Here is an 18,535-nt window from a genome sequence, read left to right as displayed (position 1 = left end):
TATATATATATATATATATAATAATGATATATATATATATATATATATATGTCCGAGTAGAAAACATTATGAGGCAAGATGGTAATCATATAGGATACTACGCATCCCCTATGAATTAATATATATAAATACCGCATCCATTTTGAAATCATGATACTATTAAGAATGCCCACACTAACCCTCCCTGGTGGGCGAACCCTTGAGATAACTACCTTAATTTGATACAACATGCGGAATAAATACTTTTATTATAAGAAATTCCCAAAATCTGGTCTAGACTCATACAAGAGCTTCTAAGAAGTTTACAATTTGAATAGATAACGGACTCAAGCTGGATACGACACGTTTAAGGATAGAGAACAACGAAATCTAAGGAGAGACTGCGGGTTGCAATAGCTCACCCAAACGTCTTTGACGAATGCCTCGAAACGGTCGTGAGACTCCGAACATCATCACACGAAAATAACTCTACACTCCGGAAGGAGTGTAGCAAGAGTAGTATGAGCACAACAACACTAGGCTCGTAGGTATCATAGGCCGACAATGGTTAGTTCACGCATATAAACAAGAAGCAACTAACAAGTAAGCGGATAAGTAATCAAACACGGTCACACATCTAGCACATGAGAAAGTCTTGCATTAACGATAGTCACGGGGATCTCAATATCTCGGATTATAAGCCTAGGGAGAATTCTATAAACCTCGATTCCATCCAACCTTTAAAATAAATACTCACAAACAACAACTCGGTAATTCACAAATCAAGAATCAATCGAGAGAATGTGCCATGCAATGACATGAATGACCATTCAAATGGAGTGCTATGCAATGCAATGTCGTGCTATGTAAATGTTATGCAATGCGGTAGTCACCTCTCACACTCCACTCCCGTACACACATGCTATGGCAATGCCTCATAGTCATGACCCATGGGGGACCCGCGAAGTCCATGTACCACTCGCTCCGGAATATAACCTCGGATCACGAGCACACTCTCACGATCCGGCAAAGACCTCGGGCATCGGACACTCCATCGTTCCGGCAAGAAACCTCGGGCAACAAACACTCACAATCTCCGGAGAAACCTCGGAGTCTCTCTGTCACTCTCAATCTCGGCGAAACCTCGGAGTCTCTCTGTCACTCTCAATCTCCGGCAAAAACCTCGGAGTCTCTCAATCTCAATCACTCTCCTCACCATTATAACAACATAAGAGTAATATGAAAGCATGTCATGCATGATATCGGTCTCAATTATATCACCAATATGCAATAAACAAGTACAAGTCATATTATTGCCCACGGCTCAATCATCAATATTACCCTTCCCTTTCATAAGGTGAGGGAGCTAGTATGTGATAAAGATACAACTAGGTGATAATTACATCACATAGCACATAGAATATGGGATGCATGCCTCGCATGGAATCAACCTCAATAATCACCGCAATCATAGGTTCCATAGATTCATACTAGGAATTGCAATTCAATATTCAATTCTCGGTAATAACCTTCCTCTTCCATATGACCGGTGGGAGAACAAGAGAGAGAGAATTATATCAAATACATGAAATCACAATACAATGACAGCTCACATAACAATATCGTAATAATGGCGACGAGCCCACATAACATGATATCACAATAATGGCGACACAGATATCACAATAATGGCGACAAGCCCAACATATCACAATAATGGCGACAAGCCCACATAACGGTGGCAATACCAACCTAGATGGAATTTACCTCCACACCATGCCCGAAGGCCTATCATGCTTTCCCCGTCAATCACTACTATTTACATACGTTTCGCTAACCGGAGTCTAGACATAAAGTAAACCGTAACCTACCTCGATGCCGAACGGGTGTCACGAACTTTCACGCCAAAGCTTTTTCCTTCGAAGTGCTTCCGATCGGACAAGGTCTTTAGTGCTTATTCGTCACACAATATGTGTACGCTACCCAATAATACTTCAACCTATATTAAGACGCCAACAACTATGGTTAAGCTACGGGGAGATTCAAACGTATTCTAACGTTAGTAACTCCTTTCTAGATGTTTAGGCGATGTTTTCTCTTGTATCTAAACCAACCACATACTACCAATACAACATCAATAATTATGTGTTCAATACCAATCCGGACAGCCCACACAATATTCTAAACAACCCACATTCATAACATGCAATAACGATTCACATACGGCTTCGACATTCTCAAGTTACTTTTATTAGTTTGTAGCCTTAACGTTTGCATGTAACAACTTATAACAGCCCATCCAACATACAATATGATGTATACTCTTAACTTATAATTATTCTTTCCAACTTAATGAAAACACAAGTCCAAAACAGTCCACTACCACAACATGTCCAAAACAGTCTCTAACCGACAACATAACGATGTTCGGAATTCTTGCAAACGTTTACGAACATACTAAGCCAACCACATGCGATTTTTATACATCATTTCATGTCTTCTTTTCATATAATTTCAGTAAGTTATGACCAGCTATCCACACGACAAGTACAACATCAATTCATACGCAACTACGCTATATCGTCATTTTTATAATCCTTATAACAACTCACAAATGACTTTAGTTTCAACTCCAACCATTAAACACCTTCATTTCCATCATAAAATTCATGATAATAACAATCAAAATATCAAGTAAAAACAGTTCACTAACTTCTTCACAAAACAGTCCACACACGGCTACACCATGCTTCAACATCTCACATAAAATCATAGATTCAACCATTTTCATACTAACATAACTTCACCTTTAACCTTCCAATTCTTTTCATTCTTTTTACCATGAGATCTATGATAGTAACAACCATATTTATTAAAGAAAATCAGTCCATTAATTCCACCAAAACAGTCCCTACGGCCAACTAACATTCCAACACCAACTTTCATGATTTTATGCATGCGATTCATGTTCGTCAAGTTACAACCATACTTCAACATCAACACATATAACCCCATAACTACTATCATGTTCCAACATCAACACACCTTATTTCATGCATACAACTTATATTCACACATCTACATCACCCTTAATACATGAAAAGAAAGTTAGATCTTACCTTGACAACTTGACTTCTCTACTTGGCTAGAGTTGGTGACTTGAGATGGAAATGGTTCTTGTTGCTCCAAAGACTATCTTCACGTTTTAGGGACCTTCTAAAGGGTTGAAACACCTTGGAAAATAATTTTTGGATCAAGACTCAAAGGGCTCAAAAATCAGCCCCTTGGCCGAATGCTCTCTCTCTCTCTAGGCTTAGGTTTTCTTTCTTTGTGTTGTGTAGTTGAAATGAATTGTGATGGCTGATTTCTTGGTCATTATTTGGTTCAACTTTGATGCCTACAAGTTGGTCACATGCTCCACTTATGGCATGAGCACTCCATTAACTTTACACAAAATTTCAATTTTTTTCTACAACTTTCGGCCAACCTCACCTTCTTGTTTCTCCTTTCTTCTTTCTTTTCAATTGTTTACAAGACAATTGTATGTGTGTTGAATGATTCATACACCACCCTTTGTCCATTGTAATCATGCCAAGATGAATGAGCAATATTTAATGTGAAATATTCTTCCTAACATGTGTGTCTTCATAAAATAATGTATACTTTCATAAAGTAGTAGATGCTTAAATATTCAAATGCATGCCTCAACTTTTTCTCCCCCATTTTCAGCCACCTTGGCTGAACCTCACCTCTTATTTTCTTTCAATTTGGTTGTCCACAATATGATGTAAGTGTAGTGGATGAATTAATGTTTAAATGTATATTTGTATGTCTCCCATAATAGTCTTATTTAAGATGACTTTGAGTCATCTTTTGGACATGGCATGTTAATGCTCATATTGGCTCATTGTTGCCACTAATTTTAACTTAACACCACAATTAAGTAGTTCCTAATTTCCATTAATGCTTCTATACCAAACAAAATTTGTAGATAAATTGTGACTTCAAACGAAATCGGAAGTTAAAGTCTCTACTTTGTATCTTGAGATAGTCTTAATACTCAGCCCGACTTGAATCATCCATATCTCCTTACCCCGATATCATTTTGACGAGCTGTTTGTTGCGTTGCAAACTAGACTCGATGAACTTAATTTTAGGCTTTTGAAACACCTTAAAACTCCTCATATACTAGGAGATATGCCTCCTACAATATAGGCTAAAATCGGGTCCGAGATTTTACTGAAATTGTTCCGATTCATTTCGTTTAACTTCTAATCCTCTTCCAACCTCATGTAACCTCTTATACATACATATACACAGTCATTTACATCCATAACAATTCATATACATGTCTCGAAGGGTCCGTAGAATCACAATAACCATAAGTAGAACTCACAAAGCTTCGACGAAACTCCAATCGAAAAAGTATATTCCTATCTTTTGTCCATCTTCTATATCATTACTAATAATCTCAAATACTTTAAAAGGTCACTCACATTACCTCATATACATACTCATAACGCGATTTCAAATCCTTTAGGTTACCAGGTCACCTCGAGATACTTAAGACAACCATATTTATAACGATATTCTTACTAACTCGATTAACTTTCCTTGAACCTTCTTAACTCATTCTTTCTTGTTTTAATACAAGTAGCAAGGATTATTATGGAGTGTGACATTCTCCCCTCCTTTAGAACATTCGTCCTCGCATGTCAAATGAGGACTAAAACTCGTCAATTAAATAACCGAATCACCCGTTATCGCGAGACTATAGACGCAAGATTTGACCACGAAAAGGGTGTTTTAGGAATATTATGCCTAAAAGTGCTAAACGACCAAATGGGTCGTTACATCGGATACCAATTAAACAATCGCTCGTCCTCGAGCGACATGAGAGAATGAACGCGACGGTAACTAAAGAATCTTTAATAGGACAATGCGGGAAACCTCTACGGAATGCATCATAAACATTTCTCTCTCGCCTTACTAGCCGGAACTCCCTCTAACTTAGATAAAAGACCTAATTTTCATATTTCCAAATTCAAATTTTCCCCCATCCTCGGTTTTCGAATATAAGCACTGCTTTTGTCGAAATGTTCTAATCCTATATAACCAAACCTATGAATGTTATCGATAGGCCCCACAATTTTCCTTAGAACCACACCAACCTTAGAATAAGACGCAAACCTTGCCCACTCGAATCGGTAAAGTATTCGATTTCACTAACCCTTCTTTCACCATTCTTAAATTTTCTTCGTACCACGACTTCTTAGGAATACATGAAGACCAACCCGAAACCACAACATACTCTTGTCAGGAAAGACTCCTTGCTTTAGCGGAGCAACCTTAAGCGATCCCAACAAACTGATCCACTCATAACTGACCTTGCTAATTCTAAGTCTTACTTACACCTCCAAATCACAATGCGGGAAGCATACCACCGAATACTCCGCAGCCAAGTTCGTAGGACACCATCCGATCACCCTATAACCTCTTGCGACCATAGTACCTTAAATCACTACCAAGTACTAACGTAACCCATTAATTTAATCATACTTTAACTCAACGGAATCCACAAACCCACTTTTCATGGATAAACCCCAATTTCTACTTTAGAAATTCCGGATTAAAGTTTAAACTAAGGAATTGAATCAAGGGGAAATACTTATATTATGGTTTAGACCTTACTCCATTGAAGGAACTTGGAGAACGCCTTTGAATTCTCCTAAGTCCAAGCTTTCAATATTATGAGGAACCCAAAAGCAACATTAATAACAAAAATGCCCAGCTGTTCTGCCTCGTTTCTCGTGCCAACTGATCCCAAAACTCGCTTTTGATGCTTCCAACGGATTCCTTGTGAAATTTCACTCAAGTTAGGCTTTTGAATCACTCAATTTGACCTTATAATGAATGAGATATGGTGGTTTAAAGTTTTTGGAAAGACTGCAGATTTTTAATACGAATTTCAGTAGCAATTTCGCAACTTTTAAGCAAAATTACACCAGAAAAACCAGCAGTGAATTCCTTTAGTAAAATTGTCATATCTCCCTCATACGATGGCGAAACGCGAGGAGACTTGTTGCTACGGCTCCGAAATTACGATACGGATCTAACGGTTCAATCGAAACACGTTTCCCCAAAATAAATAATTTATCCAAATAATTTAAATTCCAAAATTTTCATAGTGAAACCTTCTGCCAAAGTGAATCAAATGATATCCGTTGACTTCAATTTTTGCAAGCAGGTCAAAATAAATACTACGGAGCTTCTAGAATGGACGATACATCAAAAAGAGGATCGATTTTCAAAACGACCGATCGCTGCTCAAACCTGTTAATATTCTCATATTCTTTCGTCGAAGTACCCTTGCCAAAAATCCTTAATGGAAATAATTCCCCTTTTACCTTAGTTCATAAGTTCACTAACGTGATCACCGATATCTAAAAGTCTTTCACCATTAGTACTAGTCACACCATCATCATTCTGTTACCGTAAATAATTCCATTGACCCATGCCTTATTCAATAGTCCTCAAAAAGGTGCTCACGTATGAATAACCAACCCCTTACTTAACTATACCGAACCATACACATCTAACTAACCGTATATTGTATATTTTTTTTTTTTTTTTTTTTTTTTTTTTTTTTTTTTTTTTGGCCTTTGGTCAACCCTAAGTCATTGTATTCAAAATCAAAGAAATCCTCAAGATTTAACCTTTGCACAACTTTCCGATAATTCTCATTCGAAAACTTAGATGCAGCACCCGATAATCCTTCAACTATACCTCCATCCTTGTCCAACGCAAGAGTTGTTTCTAATTGTCGATCACTGGCTCCCATTAGCCTACGACAAGTTCAGCAGACCAACGCCTATACGACTTTAACACTACCCTAATACCAACCCATTATGAAAATGCCCACGAATCAACACTCTTGGCTTCAACAATTCCCTCTATCATCACTAACCTCGAAGATGCTAAGTGAACCCACGAACACACTTTACAAGTGAATGAACACTACTGTCTATTCCACTAGACTTCACTTATCATAAGTAATACTGCAACCCGATTTCTATCGAAAACCATTTTCGAAAGAATTCTCAACCACTAATTATATTCTCGCTATCACAATACTAATCAAATTTAAGCCAACTCCACATTTCATAGCCTATACAATTTGTGCACACGCACACTTTGCAACTTATCTCATAAACGCGTCAGATACCAATCATTCCGTTCCTATAGTGAAGATTGATCTATCTGAGTATTTTTTTTTTTTTTTTTTTTTTACGCCTTTTTCACATCCTCAAAATAACACTCTTGCCAAAATACCATAAGAACTCTTACTTTGCTATACGCTTCCCAAAACCGATCATATCATCGAACAAATCGCTCTTATTAAGCCATAAATGCACTCTTGCGCCTTCCGAGAAAACCCAATACTATAATTATGGAGATCCTATGACCCTATGAATCGCCTCTCCCATCTCTTCAACCAACCCACAATAACGAGCCTAACCACGACTCCACACAACCTGAAACCTTAGGTCATATCTAGAAACCGAACTTAGTCACGCATCTAAATTAGGACAACACAACTCGTATCGTACCACATGTCGGAAACAACCGTTCGCGCAAGAATTTAAGGATGAGTTCCCATCATCCGGGAGAAGGTAAAACGAGAGAAGTTCGGATACCAATTGGGATCAACTAGATACCAATTTGAATGAAGTAGCACGAAATAATGAAAGAATCGAAGTTTCCTAGATGTCCCATAGCCTCCCAATTATAAGTGTGGCGCGCAACACACCCATAAGTAGGACTCTACTAGACATTGCTCTTGTACTTATAGACCGGGTAACCTAAGCTCTGATACCAACTTGTCACGACCCAAATCATGGATCATGCGGGCACCCACACTAACCCTCCCCGGTGGGCGAACCCTTCAGATAACTACCTTAATTTGATACAACATGCGGAATAAATACTTTTATTATAAGAAATTCCCAAAATCGGTCTAGACTCATACAAGAGCTTCTAAGAAGTTTACAATTTGAATAGATAACGAGACTCAACCGGATACGACTTCGTTTAAGGATAGAGAACAACGAAATCTAAGGAGAGACTGCGGGTTGCAATAGCTCACCCAAACGTCTTTGACGAATGCCTCGAAACGGTCGTGAGACTCCGAACATCACACGAAAATAACTCTACACTCCGGAAGGAGTGTAGCAAGAGTAGTATGAGCACAACACTAGGCTCGTAGGTATCATAGGCCGACAATGGTTAGTTCACGCATATAAACAAGAAGCAACTAACAAGTAAGCGGATAAGTAATCAAACACGGTCACACATCTAGCACATGAGAAAGTCTTGCATTAACGATAGTCACGGGGATCTCAATATCTCGGATTATAAGCCTAGGGAGAATTCTATAAACCTCGATTCCATCCAACCTTTAAAATAAATACTCACAAACAACAACTCAGTAATTCACAAATCAAGAATCAATCAGAGAATGTGCCATGCAATGACATGAATGACCATTCAAATGGAGTGCTATGCAATGCAATGCAATGTCGTGCTATGTAAATGTTATGCAATGCAGTAGTCACCTCTCACACTCCACTCCTGTACACACATGCTATGGCAATGCCTCATAGTCATGACCCATGGGGGACCCGCGAAGTCCATGTACCACTCGCTCCGGAATATAACCTCGGATCACGAGCACACTCTCACGATCCCGGCAAAGACCTCGGGCATCGGACACTCCATCGTTCCCGGCAAGAAACCTCGGGCAACAAACACTCACAATCTCAGAAACCTCGGAGTCTCTCTGTCACTCTCAATCTCCGGCGGAGAAACCTCGGAGTCTCTCTCTCACTCTCAATCTCTCGAGAAACCTCTCACTCTCAAAAAACCTCGGAGTCTCTCAATCACTCTCCTCACCATTATAACAACATAAGAGTAATATGAAAGCATGTCATGCATGATATCGTCTCAATTATATCACCAATATGCAATAAACAAGTACAAGTCATATTATTGCCCACGGCTCAATCATCAATATTACCCTTCCCTTTCATAAGGTGAGGGAGCTAGTATGTGATAAAGATACAACTAGGTGATAATTACATCACATAGCACATAGAATATGGGATGCATGCCTCGCATGGAATCAACCTCAATAATCACCGCAATCATAGGTTCCATAGATTCATACTAGGAATTGCAATTCAATATTCAATTCTCGGTAATAACCTTCCTCTTCCATATGACCGGTGGGAGAACAAGAGAGAGAGAATTATATCAAATACATGAAATCACAATACAATGACAGCTCACATAACAATATCGTAATAATGGGACGCCCACACGAGCCCGACAAAACGATATCACAATAATGGCGACAAGCCCACATAACAACCGGTAATACCAACCTAGATGGAATTTACCTCCACACCATGCCCGAAGGCCTATCATGCTTTCCCCGTCAATCACTACTATTTACATACGTTTCGCTAACCGGAGTCTAGACATAAAGTAAACCGTAACCTACCTCAATGCCGAACGGTGTCACGAACTTTCACGCCAAAGCTTTTTCCTTCGAAGTGCTTCCGATCGGACAAGGTCTTTAGTGCTTATTCGTCACACAATATGTGTACGCTACCCAATAATACTTCAACCTATATTAAGACGCCAACAACTATGGTTAAGCTACGGGGAGATTCAAACGTATTCTAACGTTAGTAACTCCTTTCTAGATGTTTAGGCGATGTTTTCTCTTGTATCTAAACCAACCACATACTACCAATACAACATCAATAATTATGTGTTCAATACCAATCCGGACAGCCCACACAATATTCTAAACAGCCCACATTCATAACATGCAATAACGATTCACATACGGCTTCGACATTCTCAAGTTACTTTTATTAGTTTGTAGCCTTAACGTTTGCATGTAACAACTTATAACAGCCCATCCAACATACAATATGATGTATACTCTTAACTTATAATTATTCTTTCCAACTTAATGAAAACACAAGTCCAAAACAGTCCACTACCACAACATGTCCAAAACAGTCTCTAACCGACAACATAACGATGTTCGGAATTCTTGCAAACGTTTACGAACATACTAAGCCAACCACATGCGATTTTTATACATCATTTCATGTCTTCTTTTCATATAATTTCAGTAAGTTATGACCAGCTATCCACACGACAAGTACAACATCAATTCATACGCAACTACGCTATATCGTCATTTTATAATCCTTATAACAACTCACAAATGACTTTAGTTTCAACTCCAACCATTAAACACCTTCATTTCCATCATAAAATTCATGATAATAACAATCAAAATATCAAGTAAAAACAGTTCACTAACTTCTTCACAAAACAGTCCACACACGGCTACACCATGCTTCAACATCTCTCACATAAAATCATAGATTCAACCATTTTCATACTAACATAACTTCACCTTTAACCTTCCAATTCTTTTCATTCTTTTTACCATGAGATCTATGATAGTAACAACCATATTTATTAAAGAAAATCAGTCCATTAATTCCACCAAAACAGTCCCTACGGCCAACTAACATTCCAACACCAACTTTCATGATTTTATGCATGCGATTCATGTTCGTCAAGTTACAACCATACTTCAACATCAACACATATAACCCCATAACTACCATCATGTTCCAACATCAACACACCTTATTTCATGCATACAACTTATATTCACACATCTACATCACCCTTAATACATGAAAAGAAAGTTAGATCTTACCTTGACAACTTGACTTCTCTACTTGGCTAGAGTTGGTGACTTGAGATGGAAATGGTTCTTGTTGCTCCAAAGACTATCTTCACGTTTTAGGGACCTTCTAAAGGGTTGAAACACCTTGGAAAATAATTTTTGGATCAAGACTCAAAGGGCTCAAAAATCAGCCCCTTGGCCGAATGCTCTCTCTCTCTAGGCTTAGGTTTTCTTTCTTTGTGTTGTGTAGTTGAAATGAATTGTGATGGCTGATTTCTTGGTCATTATTTGGTTAAATTATGATGTCTACAAGTTGGTCACATGCTCCACTTATGACATTGATTCATTCAATTAACTTTACACAAAATTTCTAATTTTTTTTCTACAACTTTCGGCCATACCTCACCTTCTTGTTTCTCCTTTCTTCTTCTTTCTTTTCAATTGTTTACAAGACAATTTATGTGTAGTGAATGATTCATACACCACCCTTTGTCCATTGTAATCATGCCAAGATGAATGTCAATATTTAAGTGTGCAAATATTCTTCCTAACATGTGTGTCTTCATAAAATAATGTATACTTTCATAAAGTGATAGATGCCTCAATATTCAAATGCATGCCTCAACTTTTTGCCCAATTTTCAGCCACCTTGGCTGAACCTCACCTCTTATTTTCTTTCAATTTGGTTGTCCACAATATGATGTAAGTGTAGTGGATGAATTAATGTTTAAATGTATATTTGTATGTCTCCCATAATAGTCTTATTTAAGATGACTTTGAGTCATCTTTTGGACATGGCATGTTAATGCTCATATTGGCTCATTGTTGCCACTAATTTTAACTTAACACCACAATTAAGTAGTTCCTAATTTCCATTAATGCTTCTATACCAAACAAAATTTGTAGATAAATTGTGACTTCAAACGAAATCGGAAGTTAAAGTCTCTACTTTGTATCTTGAGATAGTCTTAATACTCAGCCCGACTTGAATCATCCATATCTCCTTACCCCGATATCATTTTGACGAGCTGTTTGTTGCGTTGCAAACTAGACTCGATGAACTTAATTTTAGGCTTTTGAAACACCTTAAAACTCCTCATATACTAGGAGATATGCCTCCTACAATATAGGCTAAAATCGGGTCCGAGATTTTACTGAAATTGTTCCGATTCATTTCGTTTAACTTCTAATCCTCTTCCAACCTCATGTAACCTCTTATACATACATATACACAGTCATTTACATCCATAACAATTCATATACATGTCTCGAAGGGTCCGTAGAATCACAATAACCATAAGTAGAACTCACAAAGCTTCGACGAAACTCCAATCGAAAAAGTATATTCCTATCTTTTGTCCATCTTCTATATCATTACTAATAATCTCAAATACTTTAAAAGGTCACTCACATTACCTCATATACATACTCATAACGCGATTTCAAATCCTTTAGGTTACCAGGTCACCTCGAGATACTTAAGACAACCATATTTATAACGATATTCTTACTAACTCGATTAACTTTCCTTGAACCTTCTTAACTCATTCTTTCTTGTTTTAATACAAGTAGCAAGGATTATTATGGAGTGTGACATTCTCCCCTCCTTTAGAACATTCGTCCTCGCATGTCAAATGAGGACTAAAACTCGTCAATTAAATAACCGAATCACCCGTTATCGCGGACTATAGACGACAAGATTTGACCACGAAAAGGGTGTTTTAGGAATATTATGCCTAAAAGTGCTAAACGACCAAATGGGTCGTTACGGGGACCTTTAGTTTAATTTGGTAATTTTGAAAACAAAGAAGGTTACGGAAACATTTATGAAATCATACCATAAGAATCATGCCTTTGAAAGAAAGGGGCGAGCCTTAACATACCTGCTTCTTAAATATTAAATAAAAATGTAATTTTGGTTATTCCAATTATTTATAACTTATTCGTAGTGATCGCAATCTACATTTAAGAGGACTCACACAATCGTTAGACTCATCGTAGTATATTTGTGCTAAGCTCTCCGGTCAAACTATTTTATATCTCTACGGCCAACATCGAAAATCGGGCAAATTTGAGCCATTTTCCCCAATTAGTTTATATGCCTAGCCCGGAATCTCAATTCATATATTTTGTGTTTCAACCAATTGTTTGAATAGAAACAACAACAATACCAACATCAATAACATCATTTCCAACACCAATATGTACCGTAAAATAGCCCACACTATATCGTTTTTTCAACTTCCATAACTAACCAACTTACTACACAACTATTTAATGACTTTATCTCCGTAACTAAGTCTTAAATAATACCAAAATTCTTTCATACCTTCTTTCTTGTTAAAACCGCAATATCCTCAATATCCACGCTAAAATCCACCGCAAAACAACACTAGAATCACAACCATGACGATTAAACTATATACCTAAACTACTACTGGTTTGTACTTGAAAATTGCTCACTTTTTGTTTTCCTCACTCTCTCTCTTCAATTTCTGGAATTTTCTAGCAAAATCTGATGGAAAAAGGGGGTTATTACCCTTTATATGGGGGTCAAATTTGGGTCGGGTTCATGTATATTAACTTTAGCAAGTTGGCTTTTTGTTTGATGGTTAAATTGTAGCACGCGTTTCGCTAAATTGTGGGTAATTTGAACTTGTAACGTCTATAATTCTCTACTCCGAAGTCCAATCGATGAGCGGTTTGTTACGTTGGAAACTAGACTCGTTTGAAGTTCATTTTAGGCTTTCGTTTCACCTTAAAACACTTCATATGCTAAGAGATATTCGTCCCCCAAGTTGGACCAAAATTTTCACACAAAACATTACCCATCCTTTCTCCAATGTCGTACTACTCCATTTCTTCCACCCATTTCCTTACAAAACCTTCCGGTATACCTTATATACGTCCTTCACTCATTAAATATACTTAATAATGCTTGCTCCTTATATTCCAAAGTAGTTTTACTTAACCATAACTCAACGTACTTATGTTTCAAATTTGATAAGTGCTTCTTCGAAGATACGGGGTGTAACACTCTCTTTCTTCCAACTTCCAAGTTCAAATTTCAAAATTTAAATTTAATGGATAATGATAATCCTCCACATCCTCCTCTAGTCCGAAGATCAATTTCAAGTCCGGTGTGGTTGCATTTTGAGCGAGTAGACGAGGAACATGTTAAATGTCAACATTGTGGTCAAATATATCTCCATAAGTCTGAACCGGTTTTTGGGGGTACCGCTCCGTTACGTAGACACTTGGACAAAAGGCACAAAATTGAACTTTGAAGTTTATCTCTTCTTTAAATTTCTCCATCGATGCTAGCATTTTGAACTTTTCATTTGTAATAAGTTAACCCTTCAAGTTTGTATGTTTTGAATTTGCAATGTTATCAATTTAAGTTTGAAGTTTTATTTTAAATTACTTATGTAGTCTTGTATTACATTCTCAATTTTTTAATAATTTTTAGCACTTAAATAGCCGTTGGGAGTCTTCATTCCAACAACATATTCGAGATATACACAAATATATCATTAACATATACAAGATATACATAAATATACCACTTAAATAAATTTTTTTTTTTTTAAAAAAAAAAATTAATTGAATTGGGAGGGGGCCGCGGTGGGTCAAAACAGCTATTGGTGGGTTAACTAATGCTGAATGGCATGTAAAGCCCGGCCCTAATTTTTTTCCACTAGCCCAGCCCACCACCCTCTTATCGGGTTGGGGGCCGGGTCAGTTATGGGCCGGGTTAGGTGGGCCGGTCCCGGGCCGACCCGACCCAATTGACAGGCTTATGTGTCTATAGAAAATGTAAAGCGAAGCAAGGAACCGGGTACTTTAGCATTCAGAACATACGTAGTGGTAACTTTTGATGTTTTATATTTCTGATGTATATCTTATATAAAAAGATATTTTCTAAAATTTTGTTCATTTGTAAATTAAAACACAAATATAGGACAAGCACAAGTATGTAATATACTTATAGCCTGTTTGGCCAAGCTTCTAAAATTCGCTTATTTTAAAATGTAGTTTTTTCAAATGTGCTTTTCAAAAAAATACTTTTGATGAGAAATAGTTTGTGTTTGACCAATTAATTTAGAAAAAAACACTTTTGAGCAGCAATTAGTGCTTGATCAAACTTTAAAAAGGTGTTTCTAATTGCATTTTTCTAAAAGTACTTTTCAAAAAAAGTGCTTCTAGGAAAAGCTACATTTTAGCTTCTCCAAAACTGCTTCTGCTACTCTCTAAAAACACTTATTTTCTCCTAAAAGTTTGGCCAAACACCTCACTTTTTAAAAACAAGCAATTTTGGAGAAAAATAAGCTTGGCCAAACAGGCAATTTATACTTACTTTGAAAATTGATAAAACTCATACTCTTAACTAAATAAAATCACGTAACTGAAATTATAATAGATAAAGTCAAATGGCAACATATTAATATTTAAAATATATTTATTTAAAAATAAGTAAAGAATGAAAGAATTTCAAGCAAGAAAATATAATTAAATTTCTCAAATATGAAATTTTGGTAATTGCTCATTCAACGTAATACGAAACTAACAATTATTACAAATCAATATAGTTTATAATAAAATAATAAAAGAACTTTGCATATATCAAATGGTAAAATACTCATTAAGATGTCATATTAAAAAAAAAATTATAAATAGAATATTATTTAATGTAATTATACTTGGATTTAATTTAAAATATAACACAAATAAAAAACACTCAAAATTATTATTATTAAAAAATTTAAATAGTAATAGAATTCCAAGAAATAGAATGACAATATACAAATAAATAAAGTGTAAGAATAAGAGAAATCATATATATCTAATAATGAACAACAATATAAGTCAAGTTAGTAAAAAGTGATTTCGCAATGAAATATATCAAATAATAAATATATTGCAATAACAATAAACATTTACATATAGGATAGAATAAGACTTAAGCCTGTTTGGATGGGTAGGAATTCTAACTTGTGATTTTTGATTTATTTTTGTTATTTTAGCTTAAAATAAGTGTTCAAAAGCATTTTTTTAATTTTGCACAAACACTATAAAAGTGCTTAAAAATTATTTAACTTAAAAGCACTTAAAATAAGTCAATCCAAATAGGCTCTAAGTATATGTATAAAACATTTGAGTGTATTGGAGTGTAAAAATAATTAATATTCTCAGAGCATTGCGCGGGTACGTATACTAGTTAAAATATAAATGAAAAGGTGGTGGCCCATTAGCATGGTCAGTGGTTTCCGGACAACTTGATGTGGATTTGTGTTTGTTGTGTGTGTACTGAGCTGACCGTATGTGTGTGTGTCTTCATTAAAAATTAAAAAAGAATTAAAAGATAAAAAAGAATTAAAATATAAATGGAAATAGAGTAAGTTGAGAAGAGAATAGGTTTAACGGTGGGAGACAGGGGGGTAGCTAATGTTGTAACCAGGGTAATTTCAAAAAAATTAAAAATTATATTTAGCATATAAAATTATTGAATTAAAAACACGAAATAATTAATCCCTTTTTTCATGAATTTTTACCAAAAATTTCTTGCAAACTTTTGTATTTTTGGCAAAAAAATCCATAGGTATTATTTTATATGCGATTTTAAAATCCCCATGTAATTTATTTGGGAATGTGAAAATCCGCAGGTAATAATTACTTACGAAGGTTTTTTCTTTGGATTTATTTTTTAGGAAAATTCGCAGGAAATTAGGTTACCTGCGAATTTTCATAAATAATCAGCAGAACTTTTATAGTAGTGTGGCCTTGCTCGTCTTTCAGGACATCGATGATGAGAGTTATAGTTTGGTTCGCTCCGCCCTAATTAGGTGTCGGGTGTCAATCATGCCTCATCAAGATTGGGGTGTGACAAAGGGAGAGCCAGAAAATGAAGGGGAAGGTATTGGAGAGGAGCCGCTTCCGTCTCAGCTTGTGAGTTCAAAACTTTTCTTTATTTTGCTTGGAAATATTATATTTCCATAGAAAAACTAGAATACGAGAAAACAGTTTGTAGTGTAATGGATTCAAAAGTTGGGGCTCCCTTTCACCAACTTCTGTTACAATTACGCGTCTTCTTTCCCTTTTTTGTGGTCCATTTAAAAAAAAAAAAAAAAAAAAAAAAAAAAGGAAGAAGAAGAAGTCATTTTTATATTTATTTTCTTATTCAATATCTCAAATGACAGTATTATTTTTATTTAAAGATACAGAAGCCTCTAATGATAGCTAAGAACGCACACTTGAGTTTCCTTGACCAACCCAACTAACTATAAAAAGGACCACATCTCCACTATAAATAACCATTATCTCCTATAAGCTTTTCGAACACTATCCCATTACAAAACATTAATCTTCCTAGTCCTTTCTAAGATTTGTCAAGCTCTAGCTCCTTTTTCATCTTTAAGCATTCGGTATCTCAAATCTCAAACTGATTAACAGTACCAATGGCTTCAGTTATATCTGAAACAATAACCACCAATTCCTCACCGGAAAACAACGTTACGATCACCGAAAAAATATACACAAGAGTCCGTCTTGCTACGAAGGCTGATCTGTCCCATATATACCAACTATTTTACGAAATCCATGTATACCACAACTTCACTCATTTGTACAAAGCAACCGAATCCTCCTTAGCGGACTTGCTCTTTAAAGAAAACCCTCTTCCTCTTTTCTACGGCCCATCCGTGCTTCTACTCGAAGTATCCCCAACCCCTTTTACCGAATCCAGGCATACCACGGACGAAGGGTTCAAGCCCGTCCTTACAAAGTTCGACCTTAAATTCCCCGTTGTTGAAGGACAGGCGGAGGAATTCAGGTCCAAATATGATGATGGGAACCATAAGAGTGATGCTTTTATTGCAGGATATGCTTTCTTTTACGCGAATTACTCCTGCTTCAATGACAAACCTGGATTCTATTTTGAGAGCCTTTACTTTAGGGAAAGTTACAGAAAGTTGGGAATGGGGAAATTGTTGTTCGGAACTGTTTCAACCATTGCTGCGAACAATGGCTTCGTTTCCGTAGATGGAATAGTTGCAGTTTGGAATAAGAAGTCTTATGATTTTTACATAAATATGGGAGTTGAAATATTTGATGAGTTTAGGTATGGGAAGTTACATGGTGAAGCTCTTCAAAAGTATGCTGATAAGGAGAAAAATGATGACGCAAGCTGTTAATTGATTTATTTATTTTAATTACCTTATTGTTTTCTTGATCATGCAATTTATCAAATTCTTCATATGTACTTTCTATAAAAGCAGAATGCTCAGTGTGTATTACATCCAATCCACTTTACATGCCATGTTTTTCTTTTTAATTTGTTTCATAAAAAATAATAGAGTATCTTTCTATATGTGAAAATTCACCAATGACACAGAAATGTCATGGTATGCTTGATCACAATTCTTAAAGATATTTTGAGCTGTAAAAAGATAATCAAAAGAGGTCAATTTGAGGCGCTCGTGCGCAATTATCAAATTAGTAAATCGTCCTGTCCATGAATTTTAATTTGGGTTAACAATAACTAGACTACAAGTAGGTGCACGCACGTAGACATAGGTTAAGTATACTGTTTACTTTCGAACTTTTTATGCTGATTACTTTAGCTCATAACGGAAAGTGAACCTCCATAATCTAATACGTACATCTGTAAATACAGTACAAACGACGTCAAATTTTAAAAAAGCATACTTTAGTAGAGAAGTATTTGAAAATTCTGAATATCCAATCATCAGTTGATAAAATAATTAGATTAGTTAGATG

The 18,535-nt window shown here is 36.1% G+C and overlaps 1 protein-coding gene across 1 annotated transcript; it reads left to right on the top strand.

The window, feature by feature from the left end:
• Positions 1 to 17,098: 17,098 nt before the first annotated feature.
• LOC132069297 (tyramine N-feruloyltransferase 4/11-like) lies at positions 17,099 to 18,025 on the top strand. The gene has a single exon (XM_059462692.1). It carries the CDS (start codon positions 17,215 to 17,217, stop codon positions 17,947 to 17,949), a length of 735 nt encoding a protein of 244 aa, XP_059318675.1. The 5' UTR covers positions 17,099 to 17,214; the 3' UTR covers positions 17,950 to 18,025.
• The last annotated feature ends 510 nt before the right edge of the window (positions 18,026 to 18,535 follow it).

Source organism: Lycium ferocissimum, chromosome 9 (assembly GCF_029784015.1).
Source record: "Lycium ferocissimum isolate CSIRO_LF1 chromosome 9, AGI_CSIRO_Lferr_CH_V1, whole genome shotgun sequence".
Classification (NCBI taxonomy): domain Eukaryota; kingdom Viridiplantae; phylum Streptophyta; class Magnoliopsida; order Solanales; family Solanaceae; genus Lycium; species Lycium ferocissimum.
The sequence above is the reverse complement of the archived record's forward strand: the minus strand, read 5'-3'. Positions and strand labels throughout refer to the sequence as shown.